Raw genomic sequence first — 17,818 nt, forward strand, 5'->3', positions numbered from 1 at the left:
TCTAAACAAATCAGGATATCAGTTTGTTTTTTAAAAAATAATGCTGGTGGTCCCATCAGACTTGATTCCCAGCTAAGCCATGGACCCTCCATGGTGAGATAGCCTCTTGGAAAAAGCATGCAGTGTTGTGCTATGCAAATGGAAATGCAAGACATCGGGTGGTATGCAGCTGCTGGCACATATAGCAACACCCCACCCCCAAAAACACACCAAGTTTCAGATGGCAGAAGTGGAGATGAGGAGGGAGGGGTTGCTTTCATGCTACAAGAAAGCTGGGACAGGAAACCCCAAACTGACCTCAGAAATGCAAGACAGCACAAACAGATAGTGAAAGATGCCTTCAATCACAGCCTCAGGAAAGGAAGTAAGACCCATGCATTGCTGCAACAGTACGGTAAACTTTCGAGTATTGAGGCCCATCCTTGCTGTTGGGGGGAGGAGATGAGGAAAGGGGAGGGTGATGAGTTCATGCTGTGCCCTGAAGTCTCTTTGTCCATGCCTCACAGGCTTCCCTCCTGCCCCTGCCCTGACCAAAAGCAGATGATAAGACACAGGAAAGAAAGATGAGCCAGCAGGTTGAGAAGCATGGGAGGAGCACCCTTTCTGAATACGAGGTCTCAAGGCACTGGGTCTGAAGTGGAAATATGTCACTCAGTATTAGTCTGCAATAGCAGCTCAGCAAAGGCTGCAAAACCTTGTGTCTCCACTACAAGCAGTAGTCATTTCCTCTCCCTGGGAAACCACAGGTTTGTAAGGGGACCTATGCATCTATAATGGAGAATTCTCTCATTAAACTACAATTCCCAGGATTCCTAAGGGAGAATTAACGCCCAAGAGGACTACCTGGGGCTGTTCTACTACTGGGCTGAAGTTTTAACAGTCGTGTCCCAGATTTCAGAAGTTATCTTGTATTCTAGAACTCAGGTGAAACCACTAATTACAGAAACTGGCTGCCACTCCTTAAACTAGCCACTTCTTAATCTTTCACTTCTTTGCCATGTTGGGACATGGGATGGGGAACACATGTTCCTCTAGAAGTTGTGAAACTCCAACTCCCATCAACCCCAACTCAGCATAGTCAATAGTCAAGGATAATGGGAGTCCCAGCTTGCAGTTTCTCCAGCCCTGTGTCTGATAGAACTATTGGCTTTTGTAGGGAGCTGAAATGTAGATGCCTGCTCTTCACAAGGAAGGAGGAGCATAGCTCAGCAACAGAGTCCCACAGTGATTTGAATCCAGATCTAAACTTCAGCCCTCTTGTCTTAAGCCTTGGTGCACCCACTGAGCTTTTGCAGGGATTGATCCCTTGCAAGATCCTTCTCATATTAGTGGGGACTGGGTAAGTACAAGTTCTGCTTTATTTCCCCTTCCCCTTGAAATGGCAGCCATACACTTACATGGGTGAAAGTAAAGGCATGTAATCAGGAATACCACTTGTGCAGGTGAACCCAGTAGGTTTTCTCCTTTTCAACAGTAATCTGGATTTTAGAATTTTCTTTGCTCTAAATTCTGATTAGGCAGGCTGCAGCAATTTTAAATTACTGCACCAGATTTTCTGGCCAGCCAGATCTTGGTACATGGGGCCTCTGGTTTTCAGATTTGCTTTCTTCCTCAAGAGGCCCAAATGTTTGTGAGCCTCACTCAGTTTTCCAAAATACCCTCTACAGGGATTTCAGATCAAAACAATTGTGTAAAACTGATGTTGCTAGTATGGCAGGCATGTATGCGTCTCTCTTCTCTGACCCTAAAGTAGTAGCCATGATAGTAAACCTTGACCTTGCATAGTTGAGGACCGTGCAAAAATAGCTGAGAGCCTTTCTTTCTTCCCTTAGGTGGCAAGGTTTTCTAGGGAGGCAGGCTGCATTCTATACCTGCATGTGATGCCAAAGTCCCCATGAGTAAGCAGAAAGCAGCAGTGATGGGATGAGAATGGTGGGTAAGGAGAAAATAAGGAAAGGAAGTGGGGGGGGAGAAGGAGCACTTTGGCGGCTTTATTGTTTGTGGGTTTTTAATGTCTTTTTTAATTAAAAAAAAAAAAACACGACAGGAAATCCCCGGCTGACACTGAGGTGGTTCCATCCAGGATACTTGGCGGCTGCAAAGGGGAGAGAAAAGGAAGGGAAAGTTTGTAAGGGAAAGGTGTAGTATGGGATAGGGCAGGGAATTCATTTCAGGCTCCAGTGAAAAGGGATTCAGAGAAGTCTAGTGTGGCCTTGTCCAGCCTGGTGCCCTCTGCCTGTTTTGAACGACAGCCCCAGTCAGCCCCAACCAGCACGGCTGCGTTGGCTGGGGCTGAAGGAAGCTGTAACCCGGAGCAGGTAGAGAGCACCAGGTTAGGGAAGGGCTGGCCCAGTGAATATGGGGCAGCAGCTATGCTTGTGGAAGGCTACAAACTAGACTTATATATCTGTGGTTGTTTTTTATTTTTTAGTATGCATATGTGTGTTTTGTGAATATAGTATAAGCTCAGCCTCCCTAACAGTTGGTAATGGACTTGGGAGCTTCTCCCTGATCCTTCCTATTATTACTTCCAACAACCAATACATACATTAATACAGAATTTGACTGCCACACTCCAGTTCGAGACTCAGAAACATAAATTAGAACCTAAAGACTAAAGGTCTTATGGTCAGGGATGGGGTGGGAGTCTTTAGAATCTATGGCAATGTATTTTACTTCAGAATGTGGTAAGTCTGCCCTATTCTGTTTGGGGACCCTCCTAAATGGTCTGCTGAGTAGGGACCTGGACATTTGCCCCAGACCATCTGAATGGTAAGCGCTGAAGGTTGCTTCCAGCAAGGGCAATTTTCCATATTCACTACTAATCCAGCCATCTGGTAGGAATGGTTTGATTTGGATTCCTGCATTGAGCAGGGGGTTGGACTTGATGGCCTTGTAGGCCCCTTGCAACTCTACTGTTCTATGATTCTATGATTCAGGTGTATAATATCTATGCACACTTGCGTCCAGATGGGATCTTATGTGGGTGTATCTTTAAGAGTATATCAAAAGAGATGAGAACTTCAGCAGGCAAAGCTTTTCTAAACATGCAGCTGCAGCCTTGACTCACTTCTGCTGTTAAAAGGCACAGATGCCCTGCCAAGAACTCTGCTTGGCCCATTCTGTGTCCAGCTTCAACTCAGCTGTTGCTAAAGTTGCAACAGCAATTTTCTGAGAGTCTATCAGGCTTTATTGTGAGAGGCAAGATGAGGTGGCAGTCTTGGGCAGTGATTGTGGATGATATTAAAGGTTATAATCATTAAAGATATAATCCACTTCTCTTACAGAAGACATTTTGAAATGAACTCTTCAGCACAGGTTCACTTGCTTCATTATGGCTTGATCAGGAAAGCCACTCAGTATTTTGTGCCCTACGTTAATTAGGGGCAGGGAAGAGGATGGGTGGAGAGGTACAGTTTGGATTTTCTGTTTTGCGCACCAAAATGTTTCAGGTTGTCCCTGTTTATTCTGTGAGCCTGAAATGACAAACTCCCCTTTGGAAAATTTAGGGTGGAGAAACCCATTTGCCATCCACAACATGGTTCCTAAAAAAGAAATATAATCATCATCAAAACAAAAGAAAACAAAAAAACAGACACAGCACTTCCAAGATGCAAGAGGTGAGGAAAGACCAAAGGCTATTAATGGATATCAGTTTCCCAAGGAGCGACAGCAGCTCGCTGGAAGGGAGGAAGAAAGTTTAATATAAAAGCAGCATTTAGAGAGAGAGAGAGAGAGAGAGAGAGAGAGAGAGAGAGAACTGCTAAAATTGCAGCAAAGATTACAAGGCCATACTCGAAGGTTTACACAGTAGGGTGCATACCCATTGAAAAGCAAGGCCAGTGCATGTCATATCAAAAGGTACCATGAGACTGCCACACTACAGTGCTGGCATGACCACCAGCATGGCTTTGATTGGTGAAAAGAAAAGAAACTGTTGAAATATTCTAAACAAACCAACTTGCTGGAAAGAAACAGAGATCTAAACCAAGAGTTGGAGACTGGGGAATGGATAGCTTACCTCTGGTTCTTTCACTGTTGTGCGAAAAATGAGAAATAAAGAGGGTTTTTGTTGCCCCACCCCCACCCCCCAGAAGGCATTGGCATGGTTTCTGGACGGGTGGGTGAGGCACAGGATGGAGACTGAGGAGGAAAAAAGGAGCAGAGGAACCACTTAGGAGATACCTTCAAGAGACATGTTCTCACCTTTTGCTTCTGAGCAAAGTGATAGACTCTCCTTTCCTACAACAAATCAGACTCCACTACAGAAATCTTTATCTCTACTTGTCCCGGGGTTTCAATCTTTTCCATAAACATATTTTTCACTCTTTTAATGTCCATCCAATGGGGCATGTCAAGCTTCAGAGCAAGGATTCTTTTTTCTCAAGACATATTCTCCAAGGTATTTGTTTTTTCAGAGGCTTTCTACAATAAGTCCACTCTATGAGTAGTGGAGGAACAGGAACTCCTCTGACAACTTGTCCACCCCTTATGCTATCCACTACAAATTTAAACCACTTTCAAGCTCATTTCACCGTTATGGCTCCTAACAGACAGGGCATATCTACAGGTACAAACTTGTACGGTATTGGTTTTATACTGTCATGGCTTCTCCCAAGGAATCCTGGGAATTATAGTTTGGTGAGGGTGCTAAGAATTCTGTTAGAGATCCCTTCCCTGTTCCTTCACACAGAACTGCAGTTCCCGGGGAAGAAGGAGCAACTGTTAAAAGCAGTTTGTCTCTAGGGCAGATGTGCCTGGAATCAGTTTTATGACAGCTTTCTTACACAAACAAATCTTCTCAACGCCCTGGGGAGGGGGCAAGCTTAACACTAAACATGTTCACACTGGTTTAAATGTGAAGTGTAGGTGGGAGATGATACTTGGAATCATGGAGCTGTGAGTGAAGATGTTGTCAACAATGCATCAGCATCTGCTGTTGAGCAGTGTCCATTTATTCCAATGTGGATTGCAGTACACAAGTGCTTAGTGGCCTGACTCAGTCTCATCAGGTGTGTTAGAGCCTTAGAGGTGATAATATGAATCTGACCTGCCAGCTCATTTTTTGTGTCAGATGATTTTTGTGTCTGGGGCATGAAGTCATGCTTAGCAGGAAAAACCTCTGGCTGTGTTGATGGACCGGTTTTATGCAAACAACTGCACTTTTTTTTTGGTGCTGTCTTCCTCCAAACTAGATTTGCCTTGATCCTCACTATAGTCAACAGATGACTTCATATTTAGCCCAGGAGTGGTGATATAAGAAGCTGTCCTTGTCCAAAGGTTTCATGTTGTTGGGTCTGGAACTCAATCTTTTGCTCTATACAGTGCCCATCCACCACCACCCCAGCAACCTCTGATGTGCAACAGTGAATGACACACACCAAACACCACAATAGACACCAATCACCATCAAGATGTGTGGCTAGGCAGAGAAATGGGGCTGGATCCCCAGCTGGTATTGCTCTACCTTGCTTCAGTTCCTTTGACTGAAACACATACCCAACTCCATGCAAGCCCCCGCCCCTGCTGCCTTCAACCTCGCCAGCTGGGGATCTGACTCCAGTCCATTAAAAACCAAGAGCCACTGACAGAGAAGGTGAAAGAGGCGAGCAAACGAAGGAGAAACGGGGTGCAGGTGGCCAAAGAAAGACGGGCAAAGCGCAGGAATTGTATGGCTTTATAGAGGTTGTAAATCCGGCGTGACTGAAACCGGACAGAGAAAAAACTGAAATAAATAATATTGCAACAGTGATTGCAGGAACAAGGAACCAAGGGGGTGGAGGGGTGGGAGATAGAAGAGAAGGAAGGGGATACTGGAGGAGGGCAGAAAAAGGATGTGGGTTTTGTCTTTGTTTTTGTTTGTTTGTTTTAAAATCACAAGCAGTAAGAGGAAATCAAGACTCACTCCCGGCACCGGCGCTGGCATTTGCGGCGGAGAGAATTACGTGAGTGGGGGTAGAAATATTGGTTACATCGTGCAGTTGGCTGAGGACGGAAGAGCGGCGTCGAACAGCCCCCTGAAAGGAGCCGCTTCTCTTGAAGGTGCTAACTACCTCCATCTGCAGGAGAGAAAATGAGATAGAAAATTTGGATGGCAGCGGCTGCAGTGGAACAGTGCGTGCCAGCCAGAATTGGCCATGCTGGGGGTTCGGCCTCCTGCCACAGTCTATGAAGCATTATGTACCAGATGCCAGCTAAGGGGAATTGGCACCACACCAATATTCTTTTATGGAAAGAGCACATTGCACCAGAAGTTCGAGGGAAGTGGTCACACCTGAAGGATCCTTTTCTAAATAATTTACACAAAGTACAAACCCTTGGCATGTTATACCAGAATTGTTGGAGGGAATCCAGTAAGACAACAAATGGCTGTGGCACATCCATAAACAGCACAGTGCAAGGCACAACTGGCCTGTGGAACTCATTTGTTACAAGAAGTTGCGAAGACCAGCATTACAGCTTTGTTGGGGAAAATAATAAAATAATTAAAAGACAAAAATCATGGACAATAGGTTCATCAGTAGCTATCACCTAGGGGCAAAGAGTCCAGCCTCAAACAAGAGGAGGATAATAAAACATTTACACATTTTGAATTGTTATATCACTGAACACATAATAATATCAATCTCTCACTCTGTAAAAGCCTGTTCCTTCCCAACATCTGGCCACATTCTAGCATGATGAACTGAACCCAAGATAGGGTTTTACACATGAAGGGGTGGAGGCTTTGTGGATAAGAGCTGGCTGGATTCTCCATGCTTGGGGTGACCAGGGCCAGGAAGCAGTGTTAGGTCAACCCTAATTGTGTCCCAGAGTGTACCATTTCACTTTTTCTCATATAAGTGACTAGCTGGCATTAATTCTTAAGGGGAGAAGTAGAGTGTTGCCCTTGAGGACACCCTATGTGGTCCGTCTCTCTCTCTCTCTCTCTCTCATTCCTCTGTTCAGAATTGTGGGGGATTTTATGTGTGTTTTGAACATGGTTGGCCTGTATCCAAGCACAAACCACTGCATGAGAAGTTGCCCTAAGAATATACACATGGTGCTTTCCCCATCTGTGGAAACCCACCTTTTCCGGTTGTAGGCCCCCTTGTGCTATGTCAACCGCTTTGAGATCATGTTGATAAGTAGCATATAAATATTTTCTACATAAATCTGAGGCAAGCGCTACAAACAGCTACTTCAGACATTCATGAGGAGATTCTAATTCTTTTAAGCTGTGATGTTTCCAAAGAATCTGGATTCTCCGTTTCTGATTTGTAGAAACAATATGAACACAGCAGTTCTAAACTGGCTTGCTCAGAAGTAAGGGCTGTTAAGTTCAATGGGTTTTACTTCCTGCTAATGTATTTAGGTTTGCAGCCTAAATCATATGAAGGAGTCCATCAAGAAATATTAAATATTTGAACATTAGAAAGTTCCTATTTCCTGCTGAAGGCTGCTTATGAGTAATTTTTCATTTTGTAGCCTACCTCAGTGTTGGAGACTGTCTATGAATTTATTTTATCTTGTTTAATTTTACTTACAAAAATAAAAAAGTATTAACAAAAGAAAAAATTGTGCTGGCTATGCCATTTTAAAGGCTGAGGGGTAAAATAAAAATGGCACGCCTGCTTTCCTGTCCCACTTATTAACATGGGGCATAATCTGTAGCACATGCCTCATTGGAATGAATGGGTTTCAGTCTGCTCTTGTGCAGTTAGCTGAATGAGCACTCCAGTAATGGTTTTATATAGAAAGGGAACACTCAGCCCCCGAAGAGATAAATAAAAGAAACAAAAATAGCAGAAAATTATCACTAAACTTTTCCAACTCTTGAAACTGTTTTGTTTTAAAATTGTGCTTCCCTGCATTACATGGAGGCATGGCAAGTTCAGATATATGCTTCTTAAGTAATGAATATGAGAAATAATACTAGCAAATGAATAACCTATTTATTATACTAAAGTCTTACTCTGCAGAAAGACCATCTATTTAGACAGAAATCATAGAACTGAAAGGAAGTCTGAGGCCTAGCTTCCTTCCTCCACTCTGAGGCATTTCTTTTCCAACCTTGCCCAAGCCATTCCCCACCATATATCCCTCTTAAAGCCCACCACAACACCGAAGAGTGTGAAGACAAACAGGCCAAGCTATTTATAGAAGACTCAAGCAAGTAAGCCACCATCACACACCACAAGGGTAGGAAGACACACAGATCTAACATGGATGTGGGGAATTCCCCTGCTCAGATATAGCAGTTGTATTTAGTTCTTACACATGTAGGTCATGCATGCAGCACGTTATGGAAGCGAGCTATGGGTTCTTGTACAATACCCCATATACACAGAAACTCAGGTGGTGGTGTTAGTCTATCTGTGTAAAGGTCTAAGAGAATAAATGTTGCTCGCATTTGCCCACAGAGAAAAAGGAGTGCATGGATCCTGTCAGCAATGCCTGTTCCCATGTTTGTAGATTCTTGTTCACGGCTATTGAGAGAGGGTAAACACACAGGCTTAACTTGCACATCTGGGGTATGTGTAAACCAGCCCTTGCACAAAGCAACACTCATCTTCTGTGTCTTTTTCCATCTTGCCTCCCCAAATATATGTTTATGTATTAACATATTCAGTAGAGTTAACTGGTAAAGCTTTCCCTAGTAATTCTGGGAATGCATCCCAGAAATAAACTTCTGCAAGTAGAAAACTAGCATGTCAAGGAGAACGTTTCCATCATTTTTCTATATGTAGGGAGGTTTAATTTTTAAAAAGATTTTTTTGAAAGGGGAATTATTTCAATGTATAAACACCACCTGTAGTAGGAAATGGTGTGGTCTAGAAAAGGCTCTACCACTTGAATTGACCTTAATGTCCAAACAAGGCACATTACATCCACCCAACTGTGTAACCTATTTCTAAGGGTGCTTTGTGATGTTGCATAGGAAAGGGCTAGTGGGGAAGAGAAAGAACCTTTTCTGACTTCTGTGACCCATCCTGAATGACCAGAATAAATAATAAAAATCTGACTGAGGTTGTAGTTCTCAAATAGAGGTAACTGTATGAAACATGTGATGAATTTCTTCTGTTACAGATATCACTCTCATAATACTCAGGCTTGTAGATTATTTCACTCACATTGCATGCTGGCCATTTATAAATTACTCATTCATGACTACCCACAGTGTATGAGCAGTGGCACAAACCGGTATGGCCCTGTGGGGAAAAGAGACTGGATTGCAAGTTCTAGCTCAGACAAAGAATCAATGAGGTGCCCTTTAGTAAGTCACTGTCTTGGCCATATTACCCCGAACTATATAACGGGGAACTTATCCTCACTAGGTTGCAATGGTTGTGTATACAAGATCAAGAGCGAGTGTGACTGGACAGATTACTATAGTTCCAAATGATCTGGCTGAAAAGGAGAGAATATGGATATATTTGCTAGGCTATGGACCAGTTTGGAACTCCTGCTGGTGCAAATGGGATTAGCAACCAGATGCAGAAGAGTCTTCATTCTGACACCAGTCAGGTTTTTATGCAAGGCATTCTGAACCACAGGAAGCACCCAGCTCCCCTCTTCCTAGGCTGGCCACTTATGCACCACCAAAAACCAGCAAATACATCAGCCAAAAAGGAGGACAAAACAGGGAACAGATTTGCATACTATTTGTATATGCTAATTTATATGTATTGATGCAAATTTGGAAATAATTACTATAATTTAACTAGAAATACAGTACATCTCACCATAAGAGTGTGATTATGTGAGCTTGTGCCTGCTCATTAGTCTGCTGTCCAGGTGCAAACTGTTGATGGGCAACCTTCAAGGCCCCCTCCCTGCTCTTCCATCTCAAGATTCTTTAAAACTGGGCTGGCTGGACAAGGCAGTCCTTCAAATTCAGGACTGTCTTCTATAAAAGAGGACACATGGTCACCCTGCCTCTTCACCAGCTAGTCAGCCTCTTGGAGATGTTTCCATTTTGTGAGATGATGCAGACTGGTGTTGCACCAGGTGGCTGCCACGCTCTGCTCCCATCCCAAGGGATAAAGGCAGTTTAGTGTGCTGGGAATGAGGAATAAAGCTTAAGTATTTAAAAGAAGGGCTGGTGCTTGAGCTTTCCTGGAAGCTTTACTCTCCATCTCAGAAGCCATGCTCCTTCACCCCTGTGGCAGAAAACCTGGTCATGTTTACCATACAGAAGGAAGGCAGGGTCCCTGGGTTGCAATTGCATTGCTGATATAAATCGGGGTATGTATGTGTACGTGTGTTGCTCTTGTCTTAGAAAAGAGAAATAGAGGACGGGGGCACTTGGGCACTTTCCTTCACTTTGGGATGGTTTGCAATCTGCCATATTTGAGTGGGATGGAGATGGTGTAGAAGAGGAGCTGGGATTCCTGGGTTCTATTCATTTCATTTCATCCATTAAGTAGCAATTTTGATATGCAGCATGCCATCGGTCATTTCTCCTCATGCTCCAGGCCTGAGTACTTCTGAAGTCCCTTGAGTATCAACTCTTAAGGCAAGAACAAACCACCTTTTGTTTGACTTGCTAAAGGGAAAAAAAGAATTAAGTCACATATCCCACCCCCTCTTGAAGGCAGTCTGAGGGAGTGGGGAGGAGGGGCTGGGAAGGGCTGCAATCAGAAAGCACATTGTTAGAAGAACATAGAAGTCTTGGGATAATCCCTCTCAAGTGGATCTAGTTTGAGGTACTTGGCACTGAAGACCTACACAATGGCTAAAGGTGGCAGAACTTGCCCCCAGGCGGGTTCTCTCCTGGGTTTTGGGTCCAACTATAATCTTGCATCACTTATTGGAGAGCTGTGATTGTGCTGTGAACTACAACATGAACTGTGGTACTTGATTTTCAGTGATGACATCAGATAGCAGATAATCCTAGCTTCAATTTGCCATTTTAAAAGAAAAGAGACAAGTTTCTGGTCCTCATAGACAAGCTTAATGAGGTAAAAGTGGCTGTCTGAGGGTGCTTCCAGACTTCAGGCTTTTAGAGCTACCCAGATATGGCTCTTCTGCTATAAGCTACATGTGGGGCTGAAATGGATTTTCCACACCTCAGTAGGTATTTTATTTATTTATTTAACAAAATTTATATACCGCTTGAATGAAAAGACCTCTAAGCGGTTTACAAAATATCAAAATGATCAGTTAAAAACAGTAGGTACAGCACTTTTTGAGTATGTACATCTTACTCTATTCTGTCTATACCAGTGATTCCCAACCTGGGGACCGTGAACCCCAGGGGGGCCGCAAAGCAATCCAGGGGGGCCGCAAACAGTAAAGCAATGACTTATTTATTATTATTATTTTTAAAAGGCTTCAGTACCTGGACGCTGTCTGCTCCCCAATGCTGCTGCAGATGACACCTCCCCCTTGCTCCAAACGAGAGGGGAGGACTTGCTGAAGTGGCAAAGTGTCTTGTGCTGAGGACAGGCATCTGCCTATAAAACATGTGGCAGATGCCAAAGGAGGCTGGGGGTGGAGCTACTAGGAAAAAGAGGGGATTACTATTGCTGACTTCCATCTCCTCACTGTTGACAATGCCCTTGCTCAGAATGAGAGGAGAGGGCTTTTTGTGAAGCAAGGCTGCAAGGAAAGGCTGCTTTTCCCCTTTCTGGCAGCCAACCTGTCTGCCTTTCTTGGCTCCTGCTTGGCTGCCACCTCCTTTTAAAAATTATTTTTATTTGTGAGGCTGCCCAAATCTCATCTTTGGCCCAGATGGAGCCAAGGAGCAGTGACGAAACTCAGGACCTGCTCACCCCCATCTCTGAGACTAAATATGTGTGCCAGCATCCCCCTTTTCTTCCACCTACACTCCACCCCCTCCCTCCCTCTCTCTCCAAGATGTTGCAGCAGTTTAGGACTTTCCCCCTCCCATGTGTCTGAATGCATGCACACTTGTAGATGCTTGCAGGAGGGGCAAGTGTGTTTGTGTGTGTGTGCACGCGCTGATCTGCCTTCTGCTCCACTCTCATTCCCCAAGTGCACGCTAACCAGGTTATCAGTTCTGATGATCATCCCAAGGCCTAAAAGCACTAACCCCCCTCCTCAACCTATCCACCCTTAAGGTCTTCACAGTGTAGCATCCTCACCATGACCACATTGCTGCTTCTTGATTATTATGATTTTTAAAAAGCTCAGCAGATTGGCTGAGGCTGGGGTCCACATACAGCAGCTGAAATGTATTTATTTATTAATTATTGCATTTATACCCCACCTTTCCTCCAAGGTGCTCAAGGTGGTGCACATGGTTCACTCCACCTTTCCATTTTATCCTTGCACCAATCCTGTGAAATAGGTCAGACTGAGAGACTGTGTATGGTCCAAGGTCACCCAGTGGGCTTCATGGCTGGGTGGGGATTTGAACCTGGTTCTTAGTCCAACACAGTAACCCACTGGTGTCTGGAGACAGGACTGTACATCTTCAGACTGTGTGGGGAGGGGTTAGGGGATACCAATTTGATTGGACCTTTGCATTAAGAAAGGAAAGCAACACAATTTTTTTTCAATTAACAGAAACTAAAATTACAATTAGCATGGGGGGGGTCACAACAATTTTTGAGCTTACAAAGGGGGTCCCGTACTCATAAAGGTTGGGAAGCACTGGTCTATACTAAAGGATGTAATATAGCAGCTTGGATGAGAGCGTAAGGCAGTTTACTGTGGACTTGGGGTAGAAACACACTCACTGTTCTGCCAGTTTCAGTGTGTCTCCACCTCTCTCTTCTGAAAACAGGGGCACATATCCCACCCCTTTTCACTGTAAAACCTGGTGGGAACAGCTTGAGTGCATTTTTTTAAAAAAATCGCTTTTAAGAGATTTTGCAACCCCTCCAGGTATAGCTAATGAAAAGGCTTTGATCTGGCAACTAGTGTGTTTACAGCCTTGGTTCTGCTCATGCATGCAAGTTTTTCACAGTGTCCACACAATGATGTAATCAGCAAAAAGATGTCCCATATTCCACCCACCCACCCTCATTTAATCCAGATTTACCATTTCCACAGGGTTTTTTTACTCATTAGATTTTCCATGGAAATGGTAAATCCAGTTTAAACAGGAAAATGATCTGGGATGCTATTTTGATGAGGATGACATTTGTGGATGCTGCACAAAGTTTGCATGCATGAGTAGCACCGAGTCCACAATAAACTGCCATGCTTGTAAACCGCCCAGAGAGCTTCGGCTATGGGGCGGTATACAAATGCAATAAATAAATAAATGCAGAAGCATCCTAAAAATGCATCTCAGCAGCATGTTTATTTTATTTATTAATTTTAAAGTTCTCCGTGGAATGCCTTTTCACTGAATTGTTATTGTGTTAATATTTTACTATTTTTTTTAAAAAATGTGAAAAAACATTTTAGCACCAATTCAAAAATAAATATAAAAAATCAACCCACTGCCCACTGACTGGATAGATAATAATGGTGTGGCAATAGAGCTCAGTTGCCCCAAATATCACTATGCACATCAAAACCACATCTCTTTTAAAGAGTTACTGTGATTGTGCTGCTTGCTGTTCTTCCTTTCAAAAAGGTCAGAGTTTGTGAGCTCTCAAAAGAACATGAAAAAAGCACAGGGAAAACACAGGAGAACAGCAATTTGTAGATGTGCCGTAAAAGAGTAAATTAACAAAAAGTGGCAATTCCGAAGTAAACTCCTAGTGTGGAAGCACCCTGAGACTTGAAGAAGAATTGCTAGGTTTCCAGCAACAATGGAAGGGTTCTTTTCTATACTCCATAGTACCATGTCTTTTTTCTTGGACTCTAGGCCCACTTTCCTACTAACCTTAACTATTTTCTGCCAATACCACTGCGTCAGATAAGTTGCAAATGGTAAATGAAGCTTGTGTCTAATAAACCACATTTGATTGATATATAGATAAGGTATAGTCAATGTGCAGATGTTTGATCTCCATAGTTTATCCTTCTTGTGGCAAAACCTGGCTTTTAGGAAAGCAGGGGTTTGTCTTGCAGGTAAAACAAGGTGCAGGCCTTGAGGCCCTTGGTGCTAATCCACGTGGTGGCCACCATGTAGGGGACTGTTGCTATCATAAAAGAAAACATATGTAGGAAGATTTTTTTTTTCTGCTGCTAGTATGGTTCGATACTTCAGGGATGTTACATGAAAATGAATTGAAGGGCTAAATTCCTCAGGAAGTCAGGGTACAGCCATAAATGTTCACGCACGCCCCAATGTCCACTTGACCTCAACTTGAAAAACATCATTTCCCACAAACGTATCTTCCATTTGCACACTACCCACTACAAGTATTTCACTTCCTAAAATATATTCCAGGCAGGAAAAAAAGGAGGCTTTGAAAGAGGGCCCATGATCAAATCCCACCTCCAGGGATCTGTTTGCTGCATCTCCCCAGTGCAAGGAACAAAGACTTTTTGTAAATATGTCTTAAATACTTATGGCAAATTTAAATGGCAAGCTTAAGCCATTTCCAACTGTGGATCAGCTTGAGAGTAAGTACACCAGCCTGCTATTTGTGACTTCTTGGCCTTGTGAATGATCAAGCTGTGCGGACTGTAACAGGGTGAAAAAGCTGCAGGATCTTATGCTTGATGCTGCAGCTCTAATATATATATTACATAGAGCATTTGGAAGAAGCTCCCTGAAAAACAGGAGCACATGGCATGTGAAGGGGCATCACACTTTGGGTGATTCAGGCAGGGCATGCTATACTAGCCTTGCAGTGGTCGCCTTCTGCCCTGGCAGTGGGGCAAAAGCACAGTAGACTTCTGAAAACGATATTGATCCAGAGAGCCTTTGGGAGGGATTGAAGGTAGAGCCTGACACTGATTTTATGTCTTCTACATTAAATTTTTCCTTTGTAGTCCCTTTAGTACCAATCCCTATATATTATTTTATGTATTTTAATTGTATTTTATGTATTTTAATTTATTTTAATGTTTTTGTGATTTTACTGCTTGCAATTTTATTATGTACATGTCTGATTTTATTTTTGTAAGCTGCCCTGAGTGCCCTATTATAGGGTAGAAGGGTGGGATAGAAATATTTTACATACATAAATAAAAATATATAGGCTCAGCGCAGGGCATATGTGGTTTGCAGAGATCCTTATACTATCAAAAAGGTCAGGTCTGAGTCTGTCTTTAGCCACAGGCATGCTGGATGCCTTTGGACATCATCCCACATCCTCTACTGCCCATCTATAATACGGGAATTAGTATGACCTATCTGATGACTACAGAAATTACTCCTCCTCCTCTACAGCTACGACTTCTTCCACACCACTGCTACTACTACCATCTTAGCCATAGATTTTGCTCTCATTTTTCTGGGCATTTCCAAGTAGCCCAGCAGCCGACTTGCCATTCCATTCCTGCTTCTGTAGGCTGCCTCTGTTCATCCATCCAAGCACTGCATTCATGAGCTCTTTCTATTGAAACAAGGCAGTGGGAAAATGTAGTGCCTAGATCATCATTATAGGTGTCTCTCCCCCCCACCAGGCATGAGCATCAGGGTGAAACCACCATGTCTTGGGAAGGGGTAGTGATAACCAGACGAAAGGTTTATCTTCAAGTCACTGCTAAAGCAAAGGAAGGGTTGGGTGTGTGTGTGGGGGAGCACTGGTGGGAGGAGACAGGTGCTAACAGGCTCCTCCCCATTCTTTCATACCTGGGTCTGGATGCGATTGAGGCCACGGAACCAAAGAATCTGGCCACGGCGCAGTTCCCGCTCAGCATGGTCAATTTCCTCTTCATCCTCTGCCATCTCTTCATCGGTGATCTCATCCTTCCCAGGGCCATGCCCTGCTTCCTTCAAGCATTTTAGTTGGCTAGTGGGGATGGTGGCAATGACCTACAGGAAGGAGTAGATTTCTATTGTCCATTTCAGAATTTCCTCTGTAGAATAGGAGCCCTTATGACCAAGGGCTACCTGTATTGCACAACTTCAGCACACAAGAGTAGAATCTGGTGGGCTAATCACATGTCACTCATAAATGCTTGTTATTCAACCCCAATGCCACTGCCATTTATTAAATTACATTAAATGAAAAGTCGCTTTGGGAGTAGGGAATTTAGCAAGGGAGTGAGGTGACACTCAGGATAGAAACACACTTACTGTTCTGTCGGTTCCTGTGTGTCTCCACCTCTCTTTTCTGAAAACACTAGTCAAACCCCGCCCCTTTTTACAGTAAAACCTGGTGGGAGCAGCTTGAGTGTTTTTTTTTTTTTTTTTACATTCAGCTTCAAAGAGATTTTGCAACTGATCAGCAGATTAACCTGTTCCCCCTCCAGGTGTGGCCAATGGAAACACTTTGATATGGCAGACTAGTGGGTTTACAGCCTCAATAATTTCTCCATGTGCCATTTCACTGCTCTGTATTACTCCCTGTGGTTTTTCTCCCTCAAAAAGTTTCCCAAAATCTACCCAAATCCCCACCATCATCACCTCTGGAAGCAGTAAAAACTGTGGGGGTGTCTTGTCAATAAAAACTGGCTCAGTTATATGCATTTGTGTCCAATGTATGGTACAGCTCCTGAGATTTTTTAAAAAATTATAGCTCTCAAGATTGAGGCCATAGGTTTCAGAAAGTAGTGGTCGGTTGGGAGAGATGGTGGCACTTACTAGACCTCATGGCACTGGAGGGACATTTATCCAGAGGAAGAGGGGTGGGGGCAGGGTTGGCATGGTGCAATCATGCTAGTGGGAATGCCGGATTGACTCCACCAATGCGTTTGCACCTTGCCAACCTTGCTGCCACTTCACCTCAGGTAAACTGCAACGACTCCGGTGCCACCAGGTTTACCCTGCTCTGCTCCACCTACAGCTACTGATTTTAGCCTGTATAGTTCAGAGGTGGCTAACCGTTTCCAGCCTGAGGGCTACATTGCACTCTGAGGACCCCATCGAGGGCCAAATGCCAGTGCCCCAAAAGTGGCACATGCATACACACACAATGTTGGGAGTGGGATTTGAACTCATGGCCTCAGATGGCTATCTCAGGACAATTTTCCCCACATCCTCTCCACTTCTCCTGATCCCCCGGTAGCAGAAACTCATGTGGGATATTCCACCATGTGACAGCAAAGCCCCAATACAGTTGGTGGAGGGAAAATAGTTTTGTTCTACTGCTGACACCAAGACTTTGGGGGGCTATAGGAAATCATTTGTGGGCAGATTAGACGCTTGGGCATAGCCACCTCTGGTACAGGTAAAGATGATGGAAACATCAGAAGCCAGGGCAGTGAGGGATGAGCAGGATGCTAACAGTGAAGCTTCAGGGGGGGCCCATACTTCTTTGCACTTCTCTGTGATTAGAAGAAGCAGAAGGTATTATGAAGAGTAAGTAAATATGTACACATTTCTCAGTTTGCATGATGTGTACAGATCACTTACTGGAGGGGGAAAGGAATTTTGACTTTACTGTATTATTATTTTTTAAAGCACAGAGTGCTTACAACACGGATTACAGGAAAGTCAGTCCATTAACTAGGCATACTAAAGCCAAACAGGTTATTGCTTGGCGTTTATGTTTTATGAGTTATGTTTTCAAGAGAATGTCTCATGTCAGTCTTCAGAATCTGACTAAATTGTGTATTCTGATAACTCACAATCAACTAGAAGATAAAAGAAACTTTTTAGCAGCAGTATCTGTGTGGAAAAATGGAAATGGACTGCTTCCAAGTCGATCCCGACTTATGGCGACTCTACGAATAGGGTTTTCATGGTAAGCGGTGTTCAGAGGGGGTTGACCGTTGCCTCCCTCTGAGGCTGAGAGGCAGTGACTGGCCCAAGGTCACCCAGTGAGCTTCATGGCTATGAGGGGATTCGAAGCCTGGT

General features: G+C 43.8%; 1 protein-coding gene and 1 long non-coding RNA gene across 19 annotated transcripts in view; one reads left to right on the top strand and one right to left on the bottom strand.

Annotated features, from left to right (window-relative positions):
• The window catches only part of ATP2B3 (ATPase plasma membrane Ca2+ transporting 3), a 100,790-nt gene that overhangs the window by 7,679 nt on the left and 75,293 nt on the right, over positions 1 to 17,818 (bottom strand). For 14 of the 18 annotated variants that reach the window (XM_061614240.1, XM_061614236.1, XM_061614241.1 and 11 more), the window contains one exon: positions 15,650 to 15,832. In XM_061614240.1, the coding sequence (XP_061470224.1) occupies positions 15,650 to 15,832 (183 nt within the window). Of the gene's footprint in view, positions 1 to 5,894; positions 6,060 to 15,649; positions 15,833 to 17,818 lie in introns of those variants that run through there. The other 4 variants (XM_061614224.1, XM_061614225.1, XM_061614223.1 and 1 more) reach the window with 3 other exon arrangements.
• On the top strand, positions 723 to 5,767 carry LOC133379276 (uncharacterized). Its single transcript, XR_009761146.1, has 3 exons — positions 723 to 1,339; positions 1,833 to 1,932; positions 3,510 to 5,767. It is a non-coding gene; the product is annotated as an uncharacterized LOC133379276 (long non-coding RNA).

Source organism: Rhineura floridana, chromosome 3, assembly GCF_030035675.1.
Source record: "Rhineura floridana isolate rRhiFlo1 chromosome 3, rRhiFlo1.hap2, whole genome shotgun sequence".
NCBI lineage: Eukaryota > Metazoa > Chordata > Lepidosauria > Squamata > Rhineuridae > Rhineura > Rhineura floridana.